Below are 24617 nucleotides of genomic sequence, written 5' to 3' on the forward strand. Positions count from 1 at the left end.
GATTGACGTGCGAGTGCTGAGTGGGAAGTGCCTACCTTTATTACACAGGGTAAAAAAGCACCATAAATCAGAACAGACCAGAGAGTGAAAGATTCAATGGGATGGGATCACAGACCTCACCCTTTTCCACTTAGACTTCGTTAGAATTTGCAAGAACTTCTTGGGATAGAAGGTGGAAGAGCGCCTTACTTTTAGCTACAGATGAGCATCGGAAACTACTGACAAAAATACCTATAAATATTTATTAACATAAGCCAGTGAATACCTGTCAGACAGCAACAGATCTTTGCTCACTACTGACCAATGACCCAAGAAGAAGCAAGGGGGAAGTAACTCCAAACAGTCATCCCTGGCATTATGCACTACATTTGAATTTGGCTCCTCTAACAATTTTGCAAATCTAGCCACACATACACACAGTGTTATTTTTCTTCACACCACTTTAAAAATGATGGATAGTAACACAGTCTTTAATATAGCTCTCAATTCTCTTGCACATAAATCTTATCCGACAGTTAAAAAAAAAGAATTTTTAAAAAAAGGACTTTCTGCCTTTAGATACTGCCTGAAAAAGTAATTTGGCAAGGGGGAAGAGGGAGAAACTTTCAACATACCTTTACTTTACAGTTTAAAAATATTTTTAAATACAAACAAGCATTTCTATACTGCAGTTTACAGTCTTTTATGTTTCTTTCAGCCACACCTTCAAACAAAGAAGAACACTGAATTACAGGGCTGACAGAAAAAAAAGTTTGATGAAACATTAAGCACACTTGATGGGTGTGACTGATAGCAAATTTAATTGCAGTTTCTCCTCCAATGCATTCATATGATTGAAATGGCTGAATTAATACAGAAAAACCTGCTTTGCTTACCAACTACCACTGTTCACTCCAAGGTAGAACTGACAACCTCCCCTAGCACTAGCTTCCTTACGATAAAAAGCAAAAATTATTGTATTTTTCTCTTTAAGTTGAAAAAACATGTAGAGAAGACTTCTGAAATTATAGGTCCTGGGCATACTAAACAAAATACACTTAATATGGGTCATATTTCCCCACAGAAATACAACAGCAAAAATCAAAGCCTTCCCAAGCAGTCACTTGACATAAAACAAGAGAAGAAAACCCTCTCCTCCTCTGAGTATATGCCGCTCTGAGAACCAGGCAGGAATCCCACCACAGAAGCACACCAGTCAAAACTTGACTAGGCTCTGCAAAACAAGAAAGACTCGCTCGCGCTCACATACCTTCAAGACACTCAGCAATCAGAATTTTTATAGAGCTGATTAATAGAACCAAAAAGCCACTTTAGTAGTAGACATATAAAATTAATACTTTTTCCCTCCTTTTCAACCAGTCTTCTGTGTATTAGCTTAGCACAGTGTTGTACAGGACCAAACACCACCCAGCTGGACCTAGAGCATTTGCCAAAGGCTGACAAACAAAATAAGGTTAGCATCAACCACAGACTCCTTTAAGAGGCCAATTTTTGCAAAGCAACTTGTTAACGTACACCATAAGCAACAACCGAGGGTGTCAGTATGAACTATCGGTATCATGAGAAGTTACTTGGCAGAAATTACTTCACTGTGAAGGTTCAATAAGGGACTGCAGTCCCCCCATACTTCATATAGGCATCAAGTTTTTGTTGACAGCAGATGAATGTAGTCAGAAAGAAATTATTAATTATTACTTATACAAAGACTACTACACTACGATAGAAGAAAAGATTGTTTCATTGGCTTGTTTTATCAGAAATATTTTAGCTGCTTTGAGATCTTAAGGACAACTTAAACTTTGAGATAATGCACAAAAAGAATCAAAATCCCTTAAACATTTTGAGTGTTGTGACTAATTAACAGAATATTTATCGAGAGTATTCAGATGCAGGGGTGTGGAAAAGTGTCTCCCTATTCCATCAAGGTAAGGCACAACAACCAGAGGAGAGTTGTACACAGGGGGTCTGAACAGAGCTCCAAATTTTAAAGAGGGACTATCACATCTATTAGAATCCGCATTTCATCTCTCCTACCCTCATGTTTACTGCAGAACCTACGTGTTGAAGAAACAACAGTGTCACTTCACAAAGTATGACTCCCACTGTGGCTAAGAAATTCTAGCTTTTGCATACTGTCACCTGCTCCTATCAATGGAACAGCAAATTTCAGTGTGCAGAAACCAAAACCTCTCCACTGGCTATGCTCTCACACAGGCACATTTTGAAATCCAGGGGAATATTGCTCTCTGACGCATTGCCAGGGCAAACAATCGCACTGTTTTCCATCTGCTACCTTACACTATGGGAGTCAAACACATGCACCTTCAACCCAGAGCAAAGCGCATAGGTCTCAGTTTGGCACATGCATAATGTTTTTCATCTTCAAACCCTCTGAAGAGAGGAGGAAATCACATTAATCTTCACAGCACCCTTGTGAGATAAATACAGAATGATTGCTTACCCTGTAGTGTACTTTGTCTGAAGATTTTATCTCACAAGACTCTGAATGCAGCTTTTGCGCCTCAGCACAAGACTAGCAAAACTTCCCAAATTCATTGATTAACAAGAAATAGTCACACTAGTCATTTTTTCTGATGTCAAAAATGGTCATAAGGTAATCCCTGAAGTTTGTTTCGAAAGCGAATTGTGACAGCTGAGTACATCCAGCTAGAAGTTGGAAGTGGAAGTGAAAGAGATCAAAATGGGTCCATTTGTGGTATGTCACAACATACTCCTGTCTGGAACCTCCGGTCCTTCTGATGCTCTGCTTGCCCCAAAATGCCACGCTCATGAACTTACTCATCAGCAGAAGTCAAGCTGACTGACTAATGTCTTGGTGAGTGGGAAGCATGCTGCTGTGATGTCAGGGATCACTGAAGCAGCCAGAGTCTTGACTTGAATGAATCACCTTGGGACACCTACAGATAACTGTAACAGAGTTAAGGACCATGACCTTCAGGAAAGACTCACACAGAGTCTCTGATGAGACCTTTTGCCTGGCAAAAAGAGTAACTATCAAGCTGGGCTCTATACTAGGAGTATGTCACCATTATGTTATGAGGCTCATTATTAGGAGCCTCGAAGAGGATTCTATGACCATGGGATCCTCTCTAAGGCTCAACAGCTGCTTGGAAGACACAGGATGCACTTGACTACATGAGGCAAAAGTATCTTCGCCAGTAGGCTGGCCAACTTCATAAGGAGAGCTTTGAACTACAAATGATGGAGGAGGGAACAAAGAGGTCTGGGATAGGTAGGCAAGGCAAGAGCCTGGGATGATGGGAAGAGAAAGAACATAGCAATTCACAAAACAACTGAGCTGAAGTGTAATCCCTTTGAGCGCAGGCATGTAAAGATGGAAGTGCCTGCAGAACAGCCTTATGGGGAAAGCTCTCAAGCCTGTACTGCGGAACTGGCACACTTGGATGCCCCTCAGAGGCCTCTACTCTAACGCAGGCAGCATGGGGTAGAGTTCAAAGTCTGTGAGCAGTTACAGGGCTACAATCTCACTGGGATCGCGCAGAAACGGTGGGATAGCTCACATGACTGGAGTGCTGCGATGGAGGGATGCAGGCTCTTTAGGAAGGACAGCTGGGAAGGTGAGGAAGGGATGTTGCCCTTTATGTGAATGCATGGAGCCCTGCCTTGGGACAGGTCAGGAGTCAGTTGAGAGCTTTTGGGTCAAGATTAGTGGGCAGATGCTCTTGTATTGGGTATCTGCTACAGATCTCCTGATCAGGAAGAAGTAGTAGTGAGGCCTTCTTCACACAACTGGAAGAAGCTTCATGTTCACAGGCCATGATCTTCATGAGAGCCTTTAGTCGCCCCAATACCTGCAGGTATCTGAACACAAAAAAAAAACCCCAACACTTTTTTACTGTGAGAGTGGTCAAACACTGGAACAGGTTGCCCAGAAAGGCTGTGGAGTCTCCATCCTTGCAGATGTTTAAAATCTAACTGGACACGGTCCTGGGCAACATGCTCTAGGTGTCCCTGCTTGAGCAGGTGGACTGGACTAGTTGATCTCAAGAGCTGCCTTCCCACCTCAACCATTCTGTGATCCTGTGATGTTTAGCTCCATTCAATTTGATTCCTCATACATTTAAAATACAAATATAAGCCCTCATCAGTGAACACATGCATTGCAGCTTTATTCTTGACAGACAGCCCCACTGCAAACCCATTATCTCCAACTGAGTGGTCTCACTGAGATCAAATTAAGCAAAGCATATTTAGGACTGTGGCCCAGCACAGTCATTTTCCTAACCATGCATTTTACTTCACCTTTGTTTATTCAAAGGATCTCATCTGTATTAAAAGAACTTCCATTTCATATAGAAGGTCAAAGGATTCACTGATCTGTTATTTCAACAACAAAGCTTCTCCCAAACTGAAGTTATATTGAAAATTTAAGCAATGTAGACAAAAACAATAGTCAGTATAAATCAAGCTAGAAATTCCATCGATGTTTTTTTCTTTAAGTTCCCCAGCATGGCAACACTGCCCAACTGATATCCAGTATTTGTTCTCCAATATCATAAAAATGTTCTGTATCACAGCAAATGGATATAAACGTATGCCACTGCAGAATGGTAGAATTTCTGTTTATATAGGATGCACAACAGAGGCTCTGTAGACAGGGCAACATTTTAACATGCCTTTCAAAATGGGGAGTGTCTATTGTTTACCATCTCTGGTGAATTTCAACATCAAAATCAACTCATCATTGTTCCTATCCTCCTGAAACATTTCACCCCTCCGTTATTTACCCTACACCTGACACCACATGACATTATAAAACTACCTTCAACCACAGCATTTAATTGTAAATATTTAATAAGAGGGGCCAGAAAAACACTGACAACTCACAGGCTGTGATAACAACACTAATGTTAAAACACCTACTGCAGGAAAAGAGATTTCGGTAGCACGGTTTCTCATTTCCTGCTTTTGCTGGTTGTCAGAAGGTGACACACATGGAACAATCTTTGGATTATGTCAGAGATGTGTACCACTGCACACGGCTTTGAGAGGGAAAACACTGCAGAACACTGCACATTAAGATACCTTTAGGTAACACCAATTTTACAAAAATACATTCTGAGTTAACTGCTTGCTGATAGAAATTGCCTGGTTACATGATATTTCTATACAAAACATGAAAATTCTGTGTTGCAAAACAGGGAGAGAAGGCACGGCGTGGAAAACAAGACATTTTAAGAAGTCACAAAGCATAATTGATAATAAAGGGGAAAATGAAGAGATGAAGGAGAAGAAAGTAGCAATTCCAACCCACCTATTACATTTAAGATTCTACATTGCAATTTCAATGATAATTTCTCAGTTGCACTAAAGAAATGTTAACAGATAGCAAGTTGTTCAGCATATCTTGTTTTCATCTCATTTCTGACCATGAGAACAGAATCCACTTTTGTGTCGCACAAAGTTCATTATAGGATCAGGGGTCTCTATTTTTATAAAGTGACTGGTGTCACAAACTTCTCCCAGCAGGCAACTAGGCTTCTGGGCAAAAAGGGGATGGAAAAAGTCCAAAAGAGCACAGAGAACTTCACTCTGTCTTAGATAAGAAAATGCTAAGAAATGAACGTACAGTAATAATAGAAAAATATTCATAACTTTATTTTATTATTCTTTAATGCACTTCTCAAAGCAAAACTGTACTCTTCTTCAGAAAGGTTGCCCTAACTACTCCAGATTATCCACCCTGTATGCTACAGACATACTTCTCAGGAGAATGAAAATTCAAGAAGTGCACTAACAGCCTATTACTGTACAACCTAAGGTATATATTGTCCTTGGGGGAGACCTATAAATGACCCCATCTGAGAACAAGATTTTCGTTCTTTCACTGTTACCTAGCATGAATATATAACTTCCTCAGAAAAAAAAGACCCCTAGCTAGATTAATAAATGGCTTTCCAGGCACTTACCATGGTAAGATTTCAGCTTCTGAATTTAGACTAAATTTTGCTAGTATTTTAGAAAAAAGTGTCAGATTTATTTGTTTTGAAAGATGGAAGACGAATTAGAACAACATCCATGGGATGGCAAATCTCCCTTCCTACTTATGTCTATAACGACCCATATACTGCATTGTTTTTTTCCTTTTAATTGTATAATCTTCAGCTCCAATTTTAGTAGTCAGAATGCATAAACCTATATCTAGTTATAAACTTTTATTAGAACTCTGTTGAAATAAAAGAATTTCAAATAAATTATGCTAAATAATGAGGAAGTTAAATGATTCTATACTGAGCCACTGACTTCTTGGCAGCTATTTGTTTAAGCGCCTGAAGGAGTAATTATATTGCCTCTGAAAGTTTAGTTTAAAACAACCAAAACCCTAAGCCCCTGCAATTTTAAGAAAGTAGCAAGAACTACATGCAAAATCCCAGGGAAAGGATGATGAGTAGAACTTCTGACCCATTAAGAGAATGAAATAACCATGTTTTAAACATGGTTAAAAGACTTTTAGGACTAGCAATTACAGTAACAATTTTTATTTTGGGTTCCCCTCTCCCTGCTCACATACTGTGTTTTGGGTGCCATTTTTCTCTAAAAATTAAGACAATTTTAAGGTGTGACAACCAACACTCCATAACAGGGACACACTATGTGGATCTCCGGGGCGGGGAAAAAAGCAAGCAGGCAAAAAGTTTTTCAGAGGAACTATAAAATGTAATTACCATTGTTCTTACCACTTATAACTCATAGAGCCCAAGTGACCTGGGAGAGTACCTAATGGAAAACAGTACTCACAACAATAAATTAACAACTATGGGATGCAGACAATGAATTCCCAAATGGCTTTTAAGTACGAGAAGTTCTGTCACAAACCCATTTTAGGACTCAATACAAGAAGGATAAACAACAAGGAGAACAATCTCAAGTCTCCGTACATTGACCAGTTTCAGTCTCAGGTGAACATAAAAGCAATAGCCATATATTCTAATTAATGATAGTTCAGATATTTCAGAGTGAAACATGTTTAGACAAAAGCACAAGAAGCCACAGTTTAAAGACTGAGCTTTTCAGTAGACAGAAATGTTTGCTTTTTACCACATTTCTTAGTTTATATTTTCACACTTTTGCAAAGTAGTTTTGTAGCAGAGAAATAACATCAACTGAAAAATAAATCCTACCTGTTTCCTCTTTTCAGGCGGAAGGGATGGATCCCCATCCTACAAAAAAAGGGACATATTTTATTGGCAACTTATTTCTGAAGCCAGCAACTATATTAACTTTGTGGATCAAATTTTAAAACACGTATTTTAACTAAAATGTTATCAAAATGGTTTCTAAAATACTGCATCTTGATTAATATCAGTAACATTAATTTAATCTCAAAAAATTGTCAAAGGCTGAAGATTTGTTTACATTTCTAGAACAGCAGGTCATTACAAATTTATGTTGCATTATTTTTCATAACGGTACATTAAGTTGCTGTGGAATAATAATACTGCAGTCAGTTTTTAAATGGAATTATGACTGAAACTAATTTCCTCAGAGCACACACTGTCTTTCTGTGTCTTATATAACAGGCACTACCTCATCAATGCGGAACAAATGAGTAATAATATGATCAGGGCTGTACAACTGCAGGACTACTGTAAACAAGTACCTAAACATTTTTACAGAACCCATCATGGACTCCTTTTGATTTTTTTTGAGGTTTATTCTTGTTCCCCAGTTATACAGTATTCATAAAGAACAACCTACAATCAGCTCCCGATACTTCTTTTTCAGAGACTGGTGTCGTTCCCGCAACTGGTTGGCCATAAGCTTGTACTGGTCTCTTTCTTGTTGACAGGTGTCCAGCTCTTTGGAAAGGATTAGCAATGCCTCCTTTTTACTTTCAAGCTTCCTTTTACACACCAGATACTGCAGAAGAGAAAAAAAGAAGTAATTCTAACAAGCCATTTCTACCCCAGCCCGTACTGGATTCAAGAGGCTCGAGTTTTTCTCTGAAAAGATGGAGGAAGACTCTCTGCACAAGATCAAAGTCTGCCACAAGTCGTCTTAGCTTATTAATAACAATCACGGGAAAGAAATCTGTTGTATCAGAAGCCTGAAATGTAAGGCCACATGCTCACCTGACCACTGTGAATTTGAAAATTCAAAAATTCAAGTTTCTCCTCTTTTTCCTCATATGCAATAGTATGAGGAACCTCGCAATTTGACCCACAGCCCTGGGAAGGCTGCTGGAAGGAAGAAGCCTGTGCAAACTCCCTATTCTACTTGTGTCCACAATACCCAGCTCTCAGTTAGCAACCAGCATTTCCCAGCTCATTCCTTCTTCCTTCCTCCCTGCTACCAGCTCAGCCTCCTCTGGGCTCAGCCTCCTCTGGGCTCAGCCTCCTCTGGGCTCAGCCTCCTCTGGGCTCAGCCTCCCACCTGGACAGGGAAAGAGGGCCATGTTACAGCAGAAAGGGTAGCATGAGTGGCAACCAAAATTTACCTTGAGTCTGAAACAATTACAGTGCGACACCCTATCGGCACAGGTAAAAGAAACTAATTTAGATGTGATACTATATGCACTTGCTTGTTGAGTCAAAAGAACAGGAAATAACGCAGGAATATTGCAAGCACCTGAATGGGGAGGGAAGGCAGAGGTGAGCCTTCCCCTCCAGCCACCACCTCATGCATAGGGCTCATGCACAAAGCAAAGCAGAACTTGCAAATCTTAGCTATTCTGTATTAGCCTGATTTGCTTCATTGCCTTTCCCCACTGAGAGGAAGAGAGAGTAACGTGTATGTCATCCTTTCCTGCAGTGGCTAAATGTTACCTATCAGAAGTTTCAGGCAACTTTTTTCACTTAACGTGATGTTCAATCAGCAGATTCTTCTTACCCATCACTTGACACTGCTCATGTTAAAGCATATATTTCTCTTTCTGATGTTACTCACATAAGATGTGGCACTAAATACTTTCTGAATGTGCTCTGCAAGAGGCCAAATACCACAGCAGTCATGAAAACAATTTATAGTTTCATTATATACTCTGACAAGAATACTTTGTCATTATGGGCTCTTGTACAAAGCAAGAGCATCAGCACTTCCATACTGTTCTAGTCACTGCTGTTCTTTGGGACAAAAATCATTACTCATATGTACTACTTGCTTGGAATTGACTTTGTTAACCTCAACTTCAAGTCAATGAGAAAGGGAAAAGCAAGTTTGGTATATTAGTACAGGCAACATTTTCCAAAAATGGTAAATGTTTAGTTGCAAAAAAGTGGGAAGGGAATGAGAAAAGCAATTCCAAGAAGGATTTGAACTAACAAAAAGGACACTTCCACCTTGGATTAATTCTATTTCTGGCAACACTGAAGTTGAAATCCTGCCATAAATTTTCTGGATTATGATGCCTTGGCATCAACTTTACAAAGGCAACTGTACCTACGTACTTATGTCCTTACTGATACCTTACACAAATGTCAAGTCCCCTGATAAAGCACTGAAAGCTATTAGAAGCTAAACTTTACTATTATCAGCAAGTGATTATAGTGATACGGTAAACCTGCTTCAAACTTGATAAAATAATTCCTTCTCTTACAGTGAAATATTTGCCTCTGACAATCTCTCTTCTTTTTTCCAGTTTCATCTCATGTCTCAGTCAATTCTAAAATACACTAACAATCTGAAACAGTAATTGCAAATAAAACCGAATAAAATCACGTTAAAAACCCAACAGCTCAAACCCCTGAACCAAGTAGCCTGTCCTGTTCCTTTAACCACCAGGAAGAACGAAGCTGGCCCATCCAGCCAACGCCTATGTGGAGCAGAACAGCCTATACAATGTACACAGTGGGAGGGAAGCAAAGCTAAACATCTCGCCTTAGGACACGCACGCCAAGAGCAGGTGCCTCTGAGCCTTGCCACAAGTGCTGGTACATGAAACAGTGTACAAGAGAGTGGGAAGCTAACTGGAGCATGTGGATAAGACTATAAAAAATAATACTTTATCAGTCAGGAAATGTAGACCTAGTGCTAAACCAGTCTTGCTTCTGCCATGAGCAACACCTCTCCACAAAGGACACACTCAAAGAATAAAAAAAGGCTTCACCTTTCACAGCAGCACTGGCAGGGGGAAGGGAATTCTCCATTATCTATTAGGTTGAGGATAATGAACCATAAACAGATTGTGGGGACAGTTGTGTTCAGGGTCTAAATGAAAAGGAATAATGATCTCCTCCTTGTTTAAAGTATATTTTAACTTGATGAATTATATACTGATGATGTGCCATACGGAAGGAAGGGGCTTGGCATCTCTGATCAATGTACTGTTTGGGTTTTACTATAAAAATGACCACCTAGAAGACTTTATGAAGCCATTTTTGCCTTTTACATATATTGACTTTCCCAAATAAATGGGATAAAAATAGTAATAATGTATAGTAATTTGTTTCCATGGGCTTATGGTACAAGAAACAATAAAGCCACAGCATTTCTGTGGAATTTGATTATTTGACAGAGCTATGCTTCCAATTCCCATTACCATTTCTGAAGGAAAAATAAATTATACAAAGACAGACCTCAGAGAGGCTATTCAATATATATGCTTCTGAATGTTTAAAAAAAAAAGAGTACTAATAATGGCCATAAACTGACCTAACAACTGTACACCAGAAATGGATTATACTCAGGGAAACAACTGAGTCCCACCAACAATTTCCCATATATGGACAAATAAGTGCAGCAAAATTGGTATGCTGTCAAAAGGCACAGAGGAGTTTAACAGTCTTTTTGGAGCAATGCGAGCAATAAGGAAAGTTTTCCGATATCGTCTGAGAAAAAGCATTCAATAGATGCTTCTGGCATTCATACAGAGATTTCTTCCTCTGCAATTGAAGGAAAGCCTACATCTCACGTACTGTCTATCAGTGAGACAAACAAGTGAATTCTGTTATGCACTATAGTTACTACAAAATACTCTTATTGTCCTTTGTTTCTTTTTAATTGATGTTCCAAAATAATCTTTGAGTTTAAAAAACAAAGTTAACCAAGAACCAGCTGCTATACTTTCAATCTAAAAGCTACAACGTACAACTTTTCATATCTGTCTAGTGACTTTTATCTACCAATTCGCTGTTATCTGCAATAAAGCAAATTATAATTGCTACAAGGAAGATCATAATAATTAAAGAATATATATGACATCCTACGTTACTGCCTGAACTGCTTTACAGCCAGATAACTACTTTAGTGAAATTGAGTAAAAAGAGACTGACATTACAGGAGAGTGTAACTGCTCCAAGGTGACCCTCTACATCGAACACTTCCTATTTGTCCATTGCTATTTTTAGTGACAAATCTGGATAGATCTCATTAACGACGCTGTAGACATGGTCTAATAATCTGATGAAGCTGGGACACTGTCAAGGTTTTAGACTTTCTTTTTTTAAACCAACAAACACACTGAATTCCTATCACAAAATAATTTATTTTAAATTTGTACAAATTACTGGCCTATACTTGGCTATTTAATGGCAATTAGTGCCAAGAAGGAAAATATCTAATTTTCTGAGGTTAAAAGTAGAGATACTATCTCCAAACTGTGCTTTGGAATCACTGTGGATCATATTCTGTGTTCTCTCAACAGTCCAGGACCTAGCGTCCTCCCAGGTGCCAATGGGCCACCACATTGTAGCTGGGTCCGGAAACCTATCGTCCACCCTGCCCTCAGAGAAGCCATGAACTCTACTCACCATGTTTTGGACAAGAGATCCAACTGCTACTGAACTGCCTGAGGTTTTATCAAATTTCTCCTCACTGTACTCTTGGAGGCAACTTTGTTGTGACAAGCTGAAGGGTCCCAAAATGCATTGCAACATCACTATTTGGGGTGTTTGTTGACTACGTTTCAGTAATGTTGCTCCCCTTGACTTCAGACTAAACTGTTCAACTTATCTGAAAGAGTCAAGCACTCAAACCCAGAGAAATACACAATTACTGGCTGTTTGCCTGCCATCTCATCTCATGTCCTCATCTCTGATAAAACCTGAGACAATGCAGTGTCCTTGGTTTTATCCCACAATATCAGCTCTGCTTTTCCTGCTGCCCAGCGCTTGCTTCAGTAGCTACCTCCTGACCGCTGAAACATAAAGCAGGCTGGGATCATTCACTGATGATACAAGTGACACAAGCAGCTCCCCAGAACACCATGTCTTGTGTTGATAACAATATTACACCACATCATCTTCACCGGTCATTTAGGAATTACCATAATTTGGTTTGATTAGTCAAAATAACATTGTTTGCGATGTGGCCCAGCCCTTAAAAGATTTGTATGCTGTGCATCTGATTACATTATTAATTTCTCCATGTTTGTTCCTCAACATCCCTGTGGGTATCTTAGTCCAACCTGGAACATGGAAACATGAGAAGCAAACACTTGTTTTGTTGCTTAAAAGCCCAGCATGCAGGTCTCTGTAGCACCTCTCCCATAGCTCCCGAGAACTTTGGAGAGCAGTAAGTCACAGTGCTGGCTCTTTTAGCGTTTCCACTTCCTTTTCCAAATTACAAAGCCATTACGATGCCAACCCAATCACCTAGGGACCACAGAGCATCCGCTCCACTTTGTTCTTCCCTACAGCAACTGGCATTTGCCCGCGTTTAAATAAGCTCTGAAATTGGTGTCTCCAAAGCCTGTCAGGTCCCCTCACATGGGTTTAGTGAGTTATATTTCATGCTCTGTTTGAAAAGGCAACGTGACAGAAAGTTAGAGATTATAAACAGGAAAATCTCACTAATTTTCCTTTCTCTTCTCTCTTGTCCACATAAAAAAAAATTGTGCAACCAATGGGAAAGGTATGTTCTGCCAATTACAAGCAGGTTAGGTTTCTCACTCTCATTCAGAATTCATGTCTGGAGCATTTAGCTACTTCAACTAGAACTACTGCTCAATAGTTGTGCATTTTATAGATCCCAAAACTCTTTCTCCAAGTTTTAAGTTGGCAATTACTAGGCAAGGGAGTTCAAGAGCACAAGCATATCACTTCCCTCTGTGGTGCTGAAGACCATACAGAGTTAATAATCAAGAAATAGCCTCTTGAGAATGACAAATTAAATGGGAAACTAAATTTCTTCAAACTAATTTTAGGAGGCACAGTCATATATGAGTAGCTGTAAATAGCATACAGTAAATGCTCTAATGCGTGGGAGGTGACAAGGAAAAGAGAAGCATTTTGACATTGGATTTAATTCTAGAAGTTGGCAAATCCGAGGGAGAAGCTAGCAGAAAGGATGGAGGACAACCACTCCAGCCCTATGGGTTTCCTAGGAAACCTTTCTTGCTTCCAGCAGAAAACTCCGCCAAAAATACATGTTCTCCAAGCAGTATTAAATTAGGACTAGTGCCAACTCTCAAGGAATTGAATGGAAGCACACTCACTGACTTCAGCAGAAAGGAGACCGAACTCGTAGAAGTCAGCTTTCTAAAGCAAGGACAGAGGTGGTCTTGCAGATTACGTAAAAGTGCTTTTTTCCTACAACACGTGATCTCCCAGTACAGTTCAACTCATCCCACCTCCCCAGTATCATGGTACCACCTACTCCATCCTGTCATCATCCTTACATCAAACGGTCGCAAGACAGATGACATGGAATTCAGGCAAAAACTGAAATCACACCCTTCTCCACAGCAGAACATACAGAGTTGGAAGCTCCTACAACCTTTCAAAAAGAAGCCCCCAACTACCCTCAAACAAAGTTCATATATCGTTTTTTTCATTCATAGTCATGGGATTTAATTATGTTTCATCTCCCTTATAGAGACAGGACAACCGAGCCACTAAGGAGTTGACTCACATGAGTTTGCATAAGTCAACAGCTTAGCATACCCATAAACATGGCTGTCTGGCTGAGAAGTAAGTATGGACGTTTAAAAACACTTAAAAGCAAACAAACAAAACTCTGCAACCAAGATTTTGGTGACCAAAACTATTTTCAAGAATTCTGTTCTTTTCAGTGAAGAGTACAGTACAACCACCTTTCTGTGATTGCTTTCTAGCAGTGCACTCAGCAAAGCAACTAATAACTGTCACACTTTCCTCTTACATCCTCTTCCAGGTGGGAGAAATATTTTGTTTGCACCAAGGATTTTTCTTTTCTTAAAATAAGAGACATTCAAAGGCATGTTGAAAGGAATGGGCTGTACTCTTGGGATAGTATTTTGAGATTTATGAAGGTCACTTGTTTCTGGAGGACTTAGGCCACAATCTCAGTCCAGCCAGCAAGAAAGTTCTTGCTATGGCTCCGTTTCCTTTGTGTCAAACAAGCAGTTATTGACCAGGTCTTCATGCTACAGCTTTACATAGGCTTTTATATACCCTAAACACGGGTCATTCAGCGAGGTAAATGTTAGACAAAAACCCAGACTCCAAGCAAAAACTATGTGGTAACTCAACAGAGTACTTTACCTTTTATATATATTCATCCTCCATCAATACTTGAACTCAGCTAAAGAACAGGCAAAATTATGTGGATTCTCACTCCTGAAGCTTGTTCTTTGGCATTCAGTTTGCGAGATTATCAGTGGAAATAATGACTCTTTCTGCTCCTTCAGTATTTGCTAAGTTGGCTTTTCCCAGTATTCCTTCCTACATCATCCTATTCAGAGTTAGTTTAAAGAATGTTCAAGGTACATGTGGTGCAAAGATTGTTCAGAGTACCAGGTGCACAATAGGCCTGAAATGCATGTGGCTGTAGAAAAAGTGGAAAAATACATAAACATGGAGGCAAAAGAACAAGCAAGAAGTTAGTGGTGAGCATAATAAAAGCAGAGAAAGATATGTGAAAGGGTACAGACCAAAAGGCACTGAAATGGAACAAAAGTCAAAACAAAGAGTAAATAAAGACTAGAACACACCAAAAAAACCAAGCATTCTTTTTATACCATGAAGAATGAAAAGCCAAACTACAAAAATATACAGCTGTGTGTACAAGTGTTTGTGTATGTGTATATAAGGACCAAAAACACATCCTACCACTTTTCTTAACACCTGGATACCAGACTTTTAAAAATATTACAGTTACTTTGACAAGTATTTCAATTACTCCTAGCTTTCAAATTCGAAGGACTGAGCTTGTGGAAATGAAAAAGAATGTGACCATGGATCTGAACCCATCAGCTTCTGGTCTTCTATACCAAGATTTTGAACCCCATTCTATGTTTTAACTGTCCAGCATCAGCAATGAGAGAGTGTTCATTTAGAGCCACCATGTCTTTTCCTGCCTGTGTTATCTTGTATCTTGAAAGCACTTCAAAATGTTTACAAAATGCATAGGTAACAAAACTTAAAATTACCTAGCATTGAAGCTAAGAGGCCTGGAGAAGCTCTGTACCACTGAGGGATACAGCAAACCAGAAAAACTTATTACAAGTTACTTCACAAGTTAGACCCACTTTCTCATAGACCCATTAGGATGTTGGAGTTAATGGGTAAATCGCACAAAGTTAATCACAACAGCCAAAGGAAGAGGAAGGCAAAAGAGGGAAGCCTATATCCTGACAGCATGTGCTACAGACTTCACACAGAAAAACAGGCTGTAAGCCTGCTGTGGGAACAGAGAGGAAGGAAGGGAAAACAGAATATAAATCACTAGGCCTCTAACTGTTCCTGAAAAAAAGAAATTATACGTATGCTTAAGTATTTGCAAGAATGTAGCTTAGCACAGTCATTAAACTTCACTACAATCAAGATGCCCCTAAACCAGAAATACGTGTTCAATTTCAGCATTGAGTTTTTAGGTTAAATCATATCAAAAGTAAAAAAGTTCCAAAGTAATTCTAAATGACTTTTTAGAGCCAAGAATAGGGGCATTTCCTTTGAACACACCTCGTGAATTGTCTCTATCTCTTACCCTTCCCTGCCATGTGACACCACCCCCGCCCCCAAAATAAAACTCCATTTGGGAAATGAGATATCCGATGCAACACTGCATGATCAGGATACTACTAAAAGTACACTTTTCACTTTCTTCTGGATGATTTTGCGTGTTTGCAAGCACTGTGTGCATAGGTAGACTCCAATTCTGGATGTAATGTACTAGCACAGATCTGGGCCCACATGAACTCCCACTGAAATCACGGGGAGAAGTGACAGGTTCAGGACTCTGAACTTGTACATCTTTTTGACAGGTCAGGGCCTTAAGCCATGCTCACATAACATCACAGAGGCAAAGCCCTCCTGAAATCAGAGGAATTCACCTGTGTGCATCGTACTCTAGGACAGCAGACTCAGTCAGGTTGATCTAGGCCCATGCCATTTGCACAGAAGTTTTGTTTGCTAGCTGTAAGCATAAAAATACTACTTTTATAGTTATGCAAAATTAATGCAATGCCAAATGCAATGCAAAAATCAGCATGCCAACCTATTTCAAACTTCATGGTTCTGCCTGTTAAACAGACTTGACTTTGATGATATTACTTTAAATTATACTGGCCTCAAGTTGTTTTGAGTTTGGTAACTTATCCTACATGAAAATGTGTACCTGTAAACACTGTGGATCCTTTAATGTGGACATAGCAGATAATAAAATTTTCTACCCTTGTATTCTGAAAATCCTCCACCTGTTGAAGCTCACGGCCACTGTAGTATTACAGATTTTTCTCCCATTTTATAAATGACACCATGGGTCTCAAAACCCTTTCATTTGTGACTCAAGTGAAGTAAGAAAACAGAGCATATGCCGGAGGAGCGAACCCGCAGGAGCCGAGCCGTGACCCACGCTGGCTGCCGCAGCAGGGCTGCGCTGCTGCCGGACCTCCCTCCCAGCCGGCAGCAGAGCGAGGCCCGAGGCCTCGGCCCCACGGGCCATCGCCACAGGTGAATCCCCGGCGACTGCAAACGGGCAGCAGGCTCGGCGCCTAACCCCCCGTTTTCCGGCAGCCACACGGTCGTTAATACACGCGAGAGGTTCGCAGGCACTCGTCCCCAGCATTCAGCAGCCGTGCAGGGGGTCGGGGCCGGCAGCCTGAGGGGCGGTTCGTGGCGCGGCCGTGTCACACGGCAGACGTGGCCGTACAGCTCAGCCTCACCAGGCTACAGTTCAACGCCCTCCGCCCCCGTCGGCTCCACCTGCTGCCGCCCCAGCCGCGGGGGTCGGGGTCCCTCTCGGCCCCGGGCCGGGCCGGGGTCCCCTCCCGCCGGCTGTGCCCCTCGCCCCGGCAGAATTTCCCCGAGGAGCGGGGCAGCAGCCGGGCGCGGCGGCGGGGCCGGCCCGCCCGCCCGTCTCCCCCGGCGGGCCCAGAAGGGCCGGTGGCCGGCGTCCAGGCCGCGCCGCGGGAGGCAGGGCGCCCCGGCCCGCGGCTGCCCCCGCCCCGCCGCCTCACCTCGCTCACCAGCCCCTGCCAGTCGCTTTCGCTACGGTGGGAGCTCATGGCTCCGGCCGGCCGCGGCGGCATGCGGCGGCGAGCGGCTCCGCCCGCCCCAGCCTTCCGCCGAGGAGCCTGCGGGGAGAGGCGGGGCCTGCGGCCGCTTCTTGCCGGCCGGCCGGGGCCGCCCCGAGGCGCCGCGGGCACGGGCCTGCCGGAGCCGGGCCTGCGGCGGTGCCTCACCGCCCGAGGCCTAGCGCGGCCTCGCCCGCGGAGCGCAGCCGGCACCCAGGCCGCCTCCACCCGGCGCAGTACCCTGACAGAGTCGGTCAGGGCCGCGGTGACCGGGCGGGAGGGCCGGTCCGCAGGGGAGAGCGTGGGTCACACCACAGACACCCGCCTAGGGCTGTGCAGACGTGTCTGAGGTTCGTTGCCCTGAGAAGGGTCCTCCTCTCCCTATGTCCTCCTCCTAAATAACAGCAGGGCTCTGCTGCCATCCCAGGCACTGAATATATACCCGTATATGAGCCAGACATACCCGTAGGGCAGTCAATGAGGGGACGAGCATCAGGATACTGTACTGCAGCAGAGACTTTAATATAGAATCCCAGAACGGTTTGTGTTGGAAGGGACCTTAAAGATCATCTAGTCCAACCCTCCTGCTGTGGACAGGGACACCTTCCACTAGATTAGGTCGCTCAAAGCCCCATCCGACCTGGCCTCGAACAGTTGCAATGATGGGGTATCCACAACTTCTGTGGGCAAGCTGTTCCAGTGTGTCACCACCCTCATCATAAAAAACGTCTTCCTTAAGTCCAATCTAAATCTATCCTCTTCCAGTTTAAAACTGTTGCCCCTTGTCCTGTCACTAGAGGCTTTGGTAAAAAGTCTCTCTCCATCTTCCTTGTAAGCCCCCTTTATATATTGAAAGGCTGCAATAAGGTCTCCCCGGAGCCTTCTCTTCTGAACGACCCCACCTCTCTCAGCCTTTCTTCATAGGAGAGGTGTTCCAGCCCCCTGATCATTTTCATGGCCCTCCTCTGGACCCGCTCCAATAGCTCCATGTCCTTCTTGTGCTGAGGGCTCCAGAGCTGGATGCAGTACTCCAGGTGAGGTCTCACCAGAGCAGAGCAGAGGGGCAGAGTCACCTCCCTCGACCTGCTGGCCACGCTTCTTTTGATGCAGCCCAGGACACAGTTGGCTTTCTGGGCTGCAAGTGCACATTGCCAGCTCATGTCCAATTTTTCAGCCACCATAGATATTATTTGTATGTAACAAAACCCCCATGAATTAGGTACACACTCGCATTGTATGTGTAAAGTAAGACACAGCAGGAGGACAAAGATGTAGAAAACTATCTTGCAAAATGTGATACTGGAACACTGCCCACTTTGGGCACAGGTCTCTATTGTCACGCAGTTCACGGAGGTGTAAATAATGTAACGACCCAGGACTTGATCTGACTGCTTTTCTCCCTGCTAGTGCAGAGTCTTCTCCATCAGCACTGAAACCCAAGAACACTACCCACACAACGCTCCACACCTTTCCAGATGCCTCTGCTCCAGCCATACTGTCCATAGCCCTGCAGCCAGAGCCGCTGCATGGTACATCCCCGTGGACCAGGTCTACCTTGAGGCACATCACGTGCAATCTTCGTTATTATACCCCCAACACAGTGAGTGTTCCCAGGACTTATGTTTTCCAGGCAGAGTCCCAGTGTAATTGCATGGAGTATCCGAGCAGTTTAACCCACAATTACTCTTTGTTTTAAATAACACAACAAACAGTGCAAGACAACACAATAAAATATGCGTGCCTCATTCCTTACCACAATTTCCCCACTGTTAAGATTTGTTTGTGGTTTGGCATCTAGGCACAGTGTCCTTCTGTTCTCTAAAATGGCTGAGAGATCCTCCTTTGACAACTTCATATCCCTTCGAGCAGATGATGCCTCAGCCTTGCCGCTGTTCCAGGTGCTTAATTAACGGCTTGTATGGGAAGAAACATCTAAGGCCACATCTAAACCCAGCAGGAGCTTTCTTTGAATGTAAGATTATGAAGTTTAATAAATGCCTGTGGTTATCTCCATATAAAAAGTAGTCCAGGAGAGCGGCTAGCTTTAGCATGGAAATTTAGTTTGATAAATACGGAGTTCATACATTTTACCTGCAAATTATAAATCAAACTTAGACATTTTCTCCAAATTATAGCCCATTTTCTCCTAAATTAGCTGTTCCTCATCTCTAGACATTTGTAACCTTAGTGCTCTAGAGGGTACATTTGTCTTTTCTCTTTGTTCATATTTTTCTGTGGTTTGTGTTGTCATGTGTGTGATATATCACAATCCTGCGTGTCCTCACAGGCTTCTCGGCAAACCATTGCTGAAAACAGCATCTTGTTTGCACAGACAAATAGCAAATAATGAAAATTAAATTAACAAGAACTATAATCTAAACCCACTGATTAAAAGAATTGTTAATAATATTCGAAACTCCATAATTTTCATAGTATTGTTAATAGTTAAAGCTATACAACTGCTAGTGTAGATGAACCAAACAGAATCTTTTTCCAAGTTCTGCTTCTCATCTGCAGAATTTCTCTCCTCTGTTTTCTTGGTCTTGTAGTACTCCAGACTCAGAATGCTCTTGCAGAAAGAGCTCCGCTTGTAAGAAAGATAACCCTCTAATAGCCCTCATTTTTGAGGGTTGTCACTCATTTTAATCCCAAAGCTGCTTGCAGTCCCCACAAACATAAGGTTTTAATTTTTATTGATGATAATTATTCAAATGAGAAGTAAATATTCATGAAAGAGAGGTTATTAAAACAAAAGGAACTCTCAATATTTCCAGCTCTTATGATTTTATCAAAAGTCTGATGAGAGCTGGTGTTTTTCAGAAAGCCCAGGCTCTTGGATGAGAATAACCACTTTCTTTTGAAGTAAAAGAAACATTCAAGGGAATAAATAAAAAATAAGCTGAAATGTGCCTTGAGTATGCTTGATCAGATCAGAAAGGAAATAAAAGAACCCAAATATGTATTTTTAATTAATCACTTCTAGTGCCCGATATCAAGCCTTTTGGCAGCTTCTTCAGCTTTCCTGATCCTGTCTGTCTTACCAGAGGTTACTGTGACACTCCGGTGTAATGGTCTTGGTTGGGACCAGGTTACTCTGCTCGCCTCTAGGCAGGGATGTATTGAGATATGGCTCCTGCCTTAACTCAGACAAACAAGTCAAGAATAGGAAACTGAAGAGAGAAGTAATTGCCTTGCCCAAGAAAACCAAAGTTTCAAACATAACCAGGAAGCGAAATTGCAGATTTCAAGAGTACCAATCTGCTGTTTTAATTGCAAAACTAACAAGGTGTCTTGATTCTTCTCCTACCTGCTGCAGTACCTGCTTTTGCACCGTCACCTTGCCAACATCAGAAGAATACAGTATTGCCACTGAACATCTGAGAAAAAAAATCATCTCTCAACCTTCCTGTTCAGCTACCATCCGTTGTCTTTGTCTCTAGATCCGTTATCTTCTTTGCTTTCTTCCTCTATACATTCACTAGATAAACTTGTCTGCTTCTAGCGTTTCATCTCCCTTCTCTGCAATTCTGCTTTGTGATCAATCTTTCCCTCAGTATCTTGAGTTCATCTGTCTTTTCACCAGATTACCCTCCACTTCTCTAAGCATTTTGTACATTTCATTAAGAATGCTCCAGACTTTCTAAAAAAACCTTTTTTTGCCTGGACAAATTACACATTCAGAATCAGATCAGAGCTACTCTGGCTCTTCGATGCAACTACTCAGGTAAACATATGTAGGAGATTTAAGTAACAGTTTTCACTTGTAGGAGATTTAATCAACAGCTCTAAAACACAGCTTTCAGAAATCAGTGTCTTTGTCAGACATTAAGAAAGAAAACAACCCATTTTTTTATCCATAGGTAAGCCAATGAATGGATCGCTTCAAATTTTGCTGCTTATTTTTGTCAACATTTGTCTACTGCACTAACATCATCATTACATCCGTGTCCAACTCTAAAGAAATATATGATTAAAAAACCAGTGTAAATCCTTAAGATCTGGACAGGCTACATAATTGAAATGTGATGAAGACATGTAATGCTTGTCCCCTGAAGTATGATTCAATCTGACTCTCCACAGATGTTGCAGACTTCCATTTAATCAGGGTTTAAATACCTCTGACTGAGGATATAACCTATCATAGATAAAACATCCATTTTAGTACTTTTGGTAATTTATATTGGCATTATTCTATTTCATGTTCTTGCTAATCTGATGATAGATAAATACACGTTCAAACCCTCATGCACACATTTTGGAGGAAGCATCCTGTGTTTGGGGGGGGGTACTATTACTTTTAGCATTTATCTGTTCCCCTATTTGTTTTCTTTCCTTTGCTTTTGCCTTTCCTTTTTAGAGGCTGCTTTTTGTCCATTTATATTCCAGCTGCGCCTTCTCAATTTTCTCAGGTTCATTGCTGGTTTCACTATCCTGTATCAGCTCTTCTACTTCACATGCATGATCTGTCAGCAGGACAATATGATCTGCAGATCAGAAGCAGTTTAGCAGTTGTTCATTTATGTTGAATCCTTTTGTGCCCAGTCAAGTCCGTGAAGGACACATCTTAGGCAAACAACAAAGATCTTTAAAGTGATGGAGTTTCTTTTTTCCTCTTCAACAGTTTTGGACCTTCAATGTATTGTATTCCTTTGTGTATTAGATGCTGCATGTAACATTACAATCGGAGACAGTCTTTATTGTCTTTTTTTTTTTAAGCTATTGTATGACTGTTAGCTGGTGTGACTGGATACTGGAGTTCAGAGTAGAGTAGCTCTCCCCTCTAGAGAGGGAGTGGAAAAAAGAGAATTTGGGGGAAGAGACAGGAATAGACTGTGATCTACACAAACCAGCTCTGGGAAGGAGCTAGGTGGTGAGGTCTGGCCAAAGGAGGGAGGAGAAAAACAATGCAAAGCAGCAGCCAAGAGAGAGGAGTGCAGGTAGTGGGTGGGATGTTCATGGAAAGAATTGAGGGGAAAGCTGTAAGGTGGCGGGGCGGAGGAGAGACTGCAAGTCTGAAAACAAACTGATTTAGAAAATGAACTAACACGTATAAGCAAGAGAATTATCCTAACTCAGGTTTTCTGAGTGATTGAAAATCCAAAGTCAAGAGTGTTCTGTTGTATAGATTTTCTAGGAGTAATATATTATGTATAACTTCATATGCCAGTGCTTTGAACAATGTTGTTTTAAAGGCAGGTTTCTCCAAGGCCCTGTGATGTTGCAGCATCTAACTCTTAGGCACACTTCTGTCTAGAGGAATCTTCAGCCTCAGGCAATACAGAAGGTTTCATTGGAAAACAGCTGGTTGGTTGCTTCCTAGCTTGCTATGGCTGAAATGCTCAAAAAATGGGTAGGATAGTGGGCACAGGTGTTTGAGCAGGTCACCAGCACTTAGGTATTGCTAGTAAACACCCATTATACAGAACTGTTCAGTTCAAACGCTCTCTTTTGTGGACATACTTAGCCTGACACCAAGCATGGACTTCAGTGAAGTCCCCCAGGAACACCAGGCTGTGGATGAGACTCTGGAAGATGCTGGGGGCAGTTCAAATCCAACTTGGACAAGAAGGCTCTAAGTTCTTTAAAAGCATCTGTAAAATTAATTGGTTTGATCTAGGCTGTATTGGGAAAGCTTGGCACTGTTGTCTCTGCTAGTGATAGTAGATAACTGTAGGGATTATTTTATGTTCACCAGCAGAATTCATGGCTCTTCTTCCCCTCACCCTAAGAATAAGGACAACTCAGTAGGAATTAGAAGATAGCAGTAAAGAAAAAAACTACAAAATCTCAGAGCCTGTTTTAAGGCCTTGTCATTACAATTTAATATTGAGCTAGTGTAAATGAATTCTGTTTTCCCAGAGGCATCAAACTCCTCCTGTCAAGACAGTCTCTCAAGAGAGACTGGAAAATCTCTCACTGCCCTCCTTCTGCATTATTATTATTTCTCTTAAAATTTCTTGCTATTGATGTAACTAAAAATGCAATATAAGATCAGAGAAAATATTTTGTCAAGTGACTCAGACAGGCACAACTGATGGGTACTAAGGATACGTGTACTGCATTTTATGTTCCTCTGAGTGTGCTTGAAATATATCAGAAATAGTTCATTTTACTAAGAAATCCAGGTGGGAAATTCAGACTACTTTCTGCTACTATGAAATTGAAGAGTGACCTAGTACTGTCATCAGATCTGACATATGAGTGGCTTTTCGGACTTGTAAGTTCATTTTTCAACTGGTGGGGTATATCAAATTCCTGAAAGCTGTCTGACCATTGTGGAGACATTTATTGCTGTGACCACAGCAGACTCTTCAGCACGAAGACCATCACTTTACATATGTGGTCAATACTCAGCAGACTCTAAGCAAAGAATGAGGTGGGGAACATAAAGGACAGCTAGCCTCATCCTGTGCTTCCTAGTCAATTTAGAGAGAATAAAGAAAGAAAGCCCACTGACGAATAGCACAAAAATTAAATTGAAACAGAACTTGTTGAGAAAATCACAGCAAAATATTCCATTTGAAAATGTCTGTCTGGAATAAAAAAAAAATATCATCTCTGGTGTGCAGTTTTTCTGGTTTCATGAGGAAATTTCTCATAAAACCCTGACTGCATGCCATACAGAGACACTGAGCTGAAGTTTGCCTGTTTTATGTTCAAATTATGCAGACTTTTGGGGCTTCAACCTCAGTCTTTTCTAAGTGAAGTTTGGTGAGCATTCTTTTATCTCCATAGAAGCTTCTCCAGTTGGTAAAAGCAGTTGGATCAAGGAGCTGAAGCTTGGGTTTCTACATCCCAGATAAGACCATAACTGGAAGGATATAACCTCCCTCTCTTCACATAAATACTTAGTTATAAAAGTGCAACAGGTTTAACAGAAGAAATTAAAAGAGCTGTTTCTATGCTCCAGGTTTGCATCAGATGGAAGGAAATGGAACCCTGTAATTATCACAGGAGCCATTGGAGCAGATGCTGTTCTAGAGTGACCGACTCTTTTCTTTGCCCCTGCCGCTTTCTTGTATTGGTGACAATGCCTGCTTAATTTCCTGCATGACTTCTAATTGCTCAGTGTTATATAACTTGGTCTTATAGCTAGTACTACCAGGGTGCTTAGGAGCTCTTTTCAAGTATATGCCTCCCCTTTAACTACTCTGGACAAGATGTAGATATTATGTGAAAGTTGTAAGGTTATTCCAGAATTTCA

The 24617-nt window shown here is 41.5% G+C and overlaps 1 protein-coding gene across 3 annotated transcripts in view; it reads right to left on the reverse strand.

The window, feature by feature from the left end:
• CCDC149 (coiled-coil domain containing 149) overlaps positions 1-17625 on the reverse strand; it is a 54581-nt gene extending 36956 nt beyond the window's left edge. The window contains exons 1-3 of one of the 3 annotated variants that reach the window (XM_072862419.1): positions 17357-17625; positions 7741-7902; positions 7164-7202 (exon numbers count right to left, since the gene is read on the reverse strand). In XM_072862419.1, the coding sequence (XP_072718520.1) occupies positions 7164-7202; positions 7741-7902; positions 17357-17428 (273 nt within the window). In that variant the 5' untranslated portion in view covers positions 17429-17625. The remainder of the gene's footprint in view (positions 1-7163; positions 7203-7740; positions 7903-17356) is intronic. The other 2 variants (XM_072862420.1, XM_072862418.1) reach the window with 2 other exon arrangements.
• Between the last annotated feature and the right edge of the window lie 6992 nt (positions 17626-24617).

Source organism: Ciconia boyciana, chromosome 5 (genome assembly GCF_034638445.1).
Source record: "Ciconia boyciana chromosome 5, ASM3463844v1, whole genome shotgun sequence".
NCBI lineage: Eukaryota > Metazoa > Chordata > Aves > Ciconiiformes > Ciconiidae > Ciconia > Ciconia boyciana.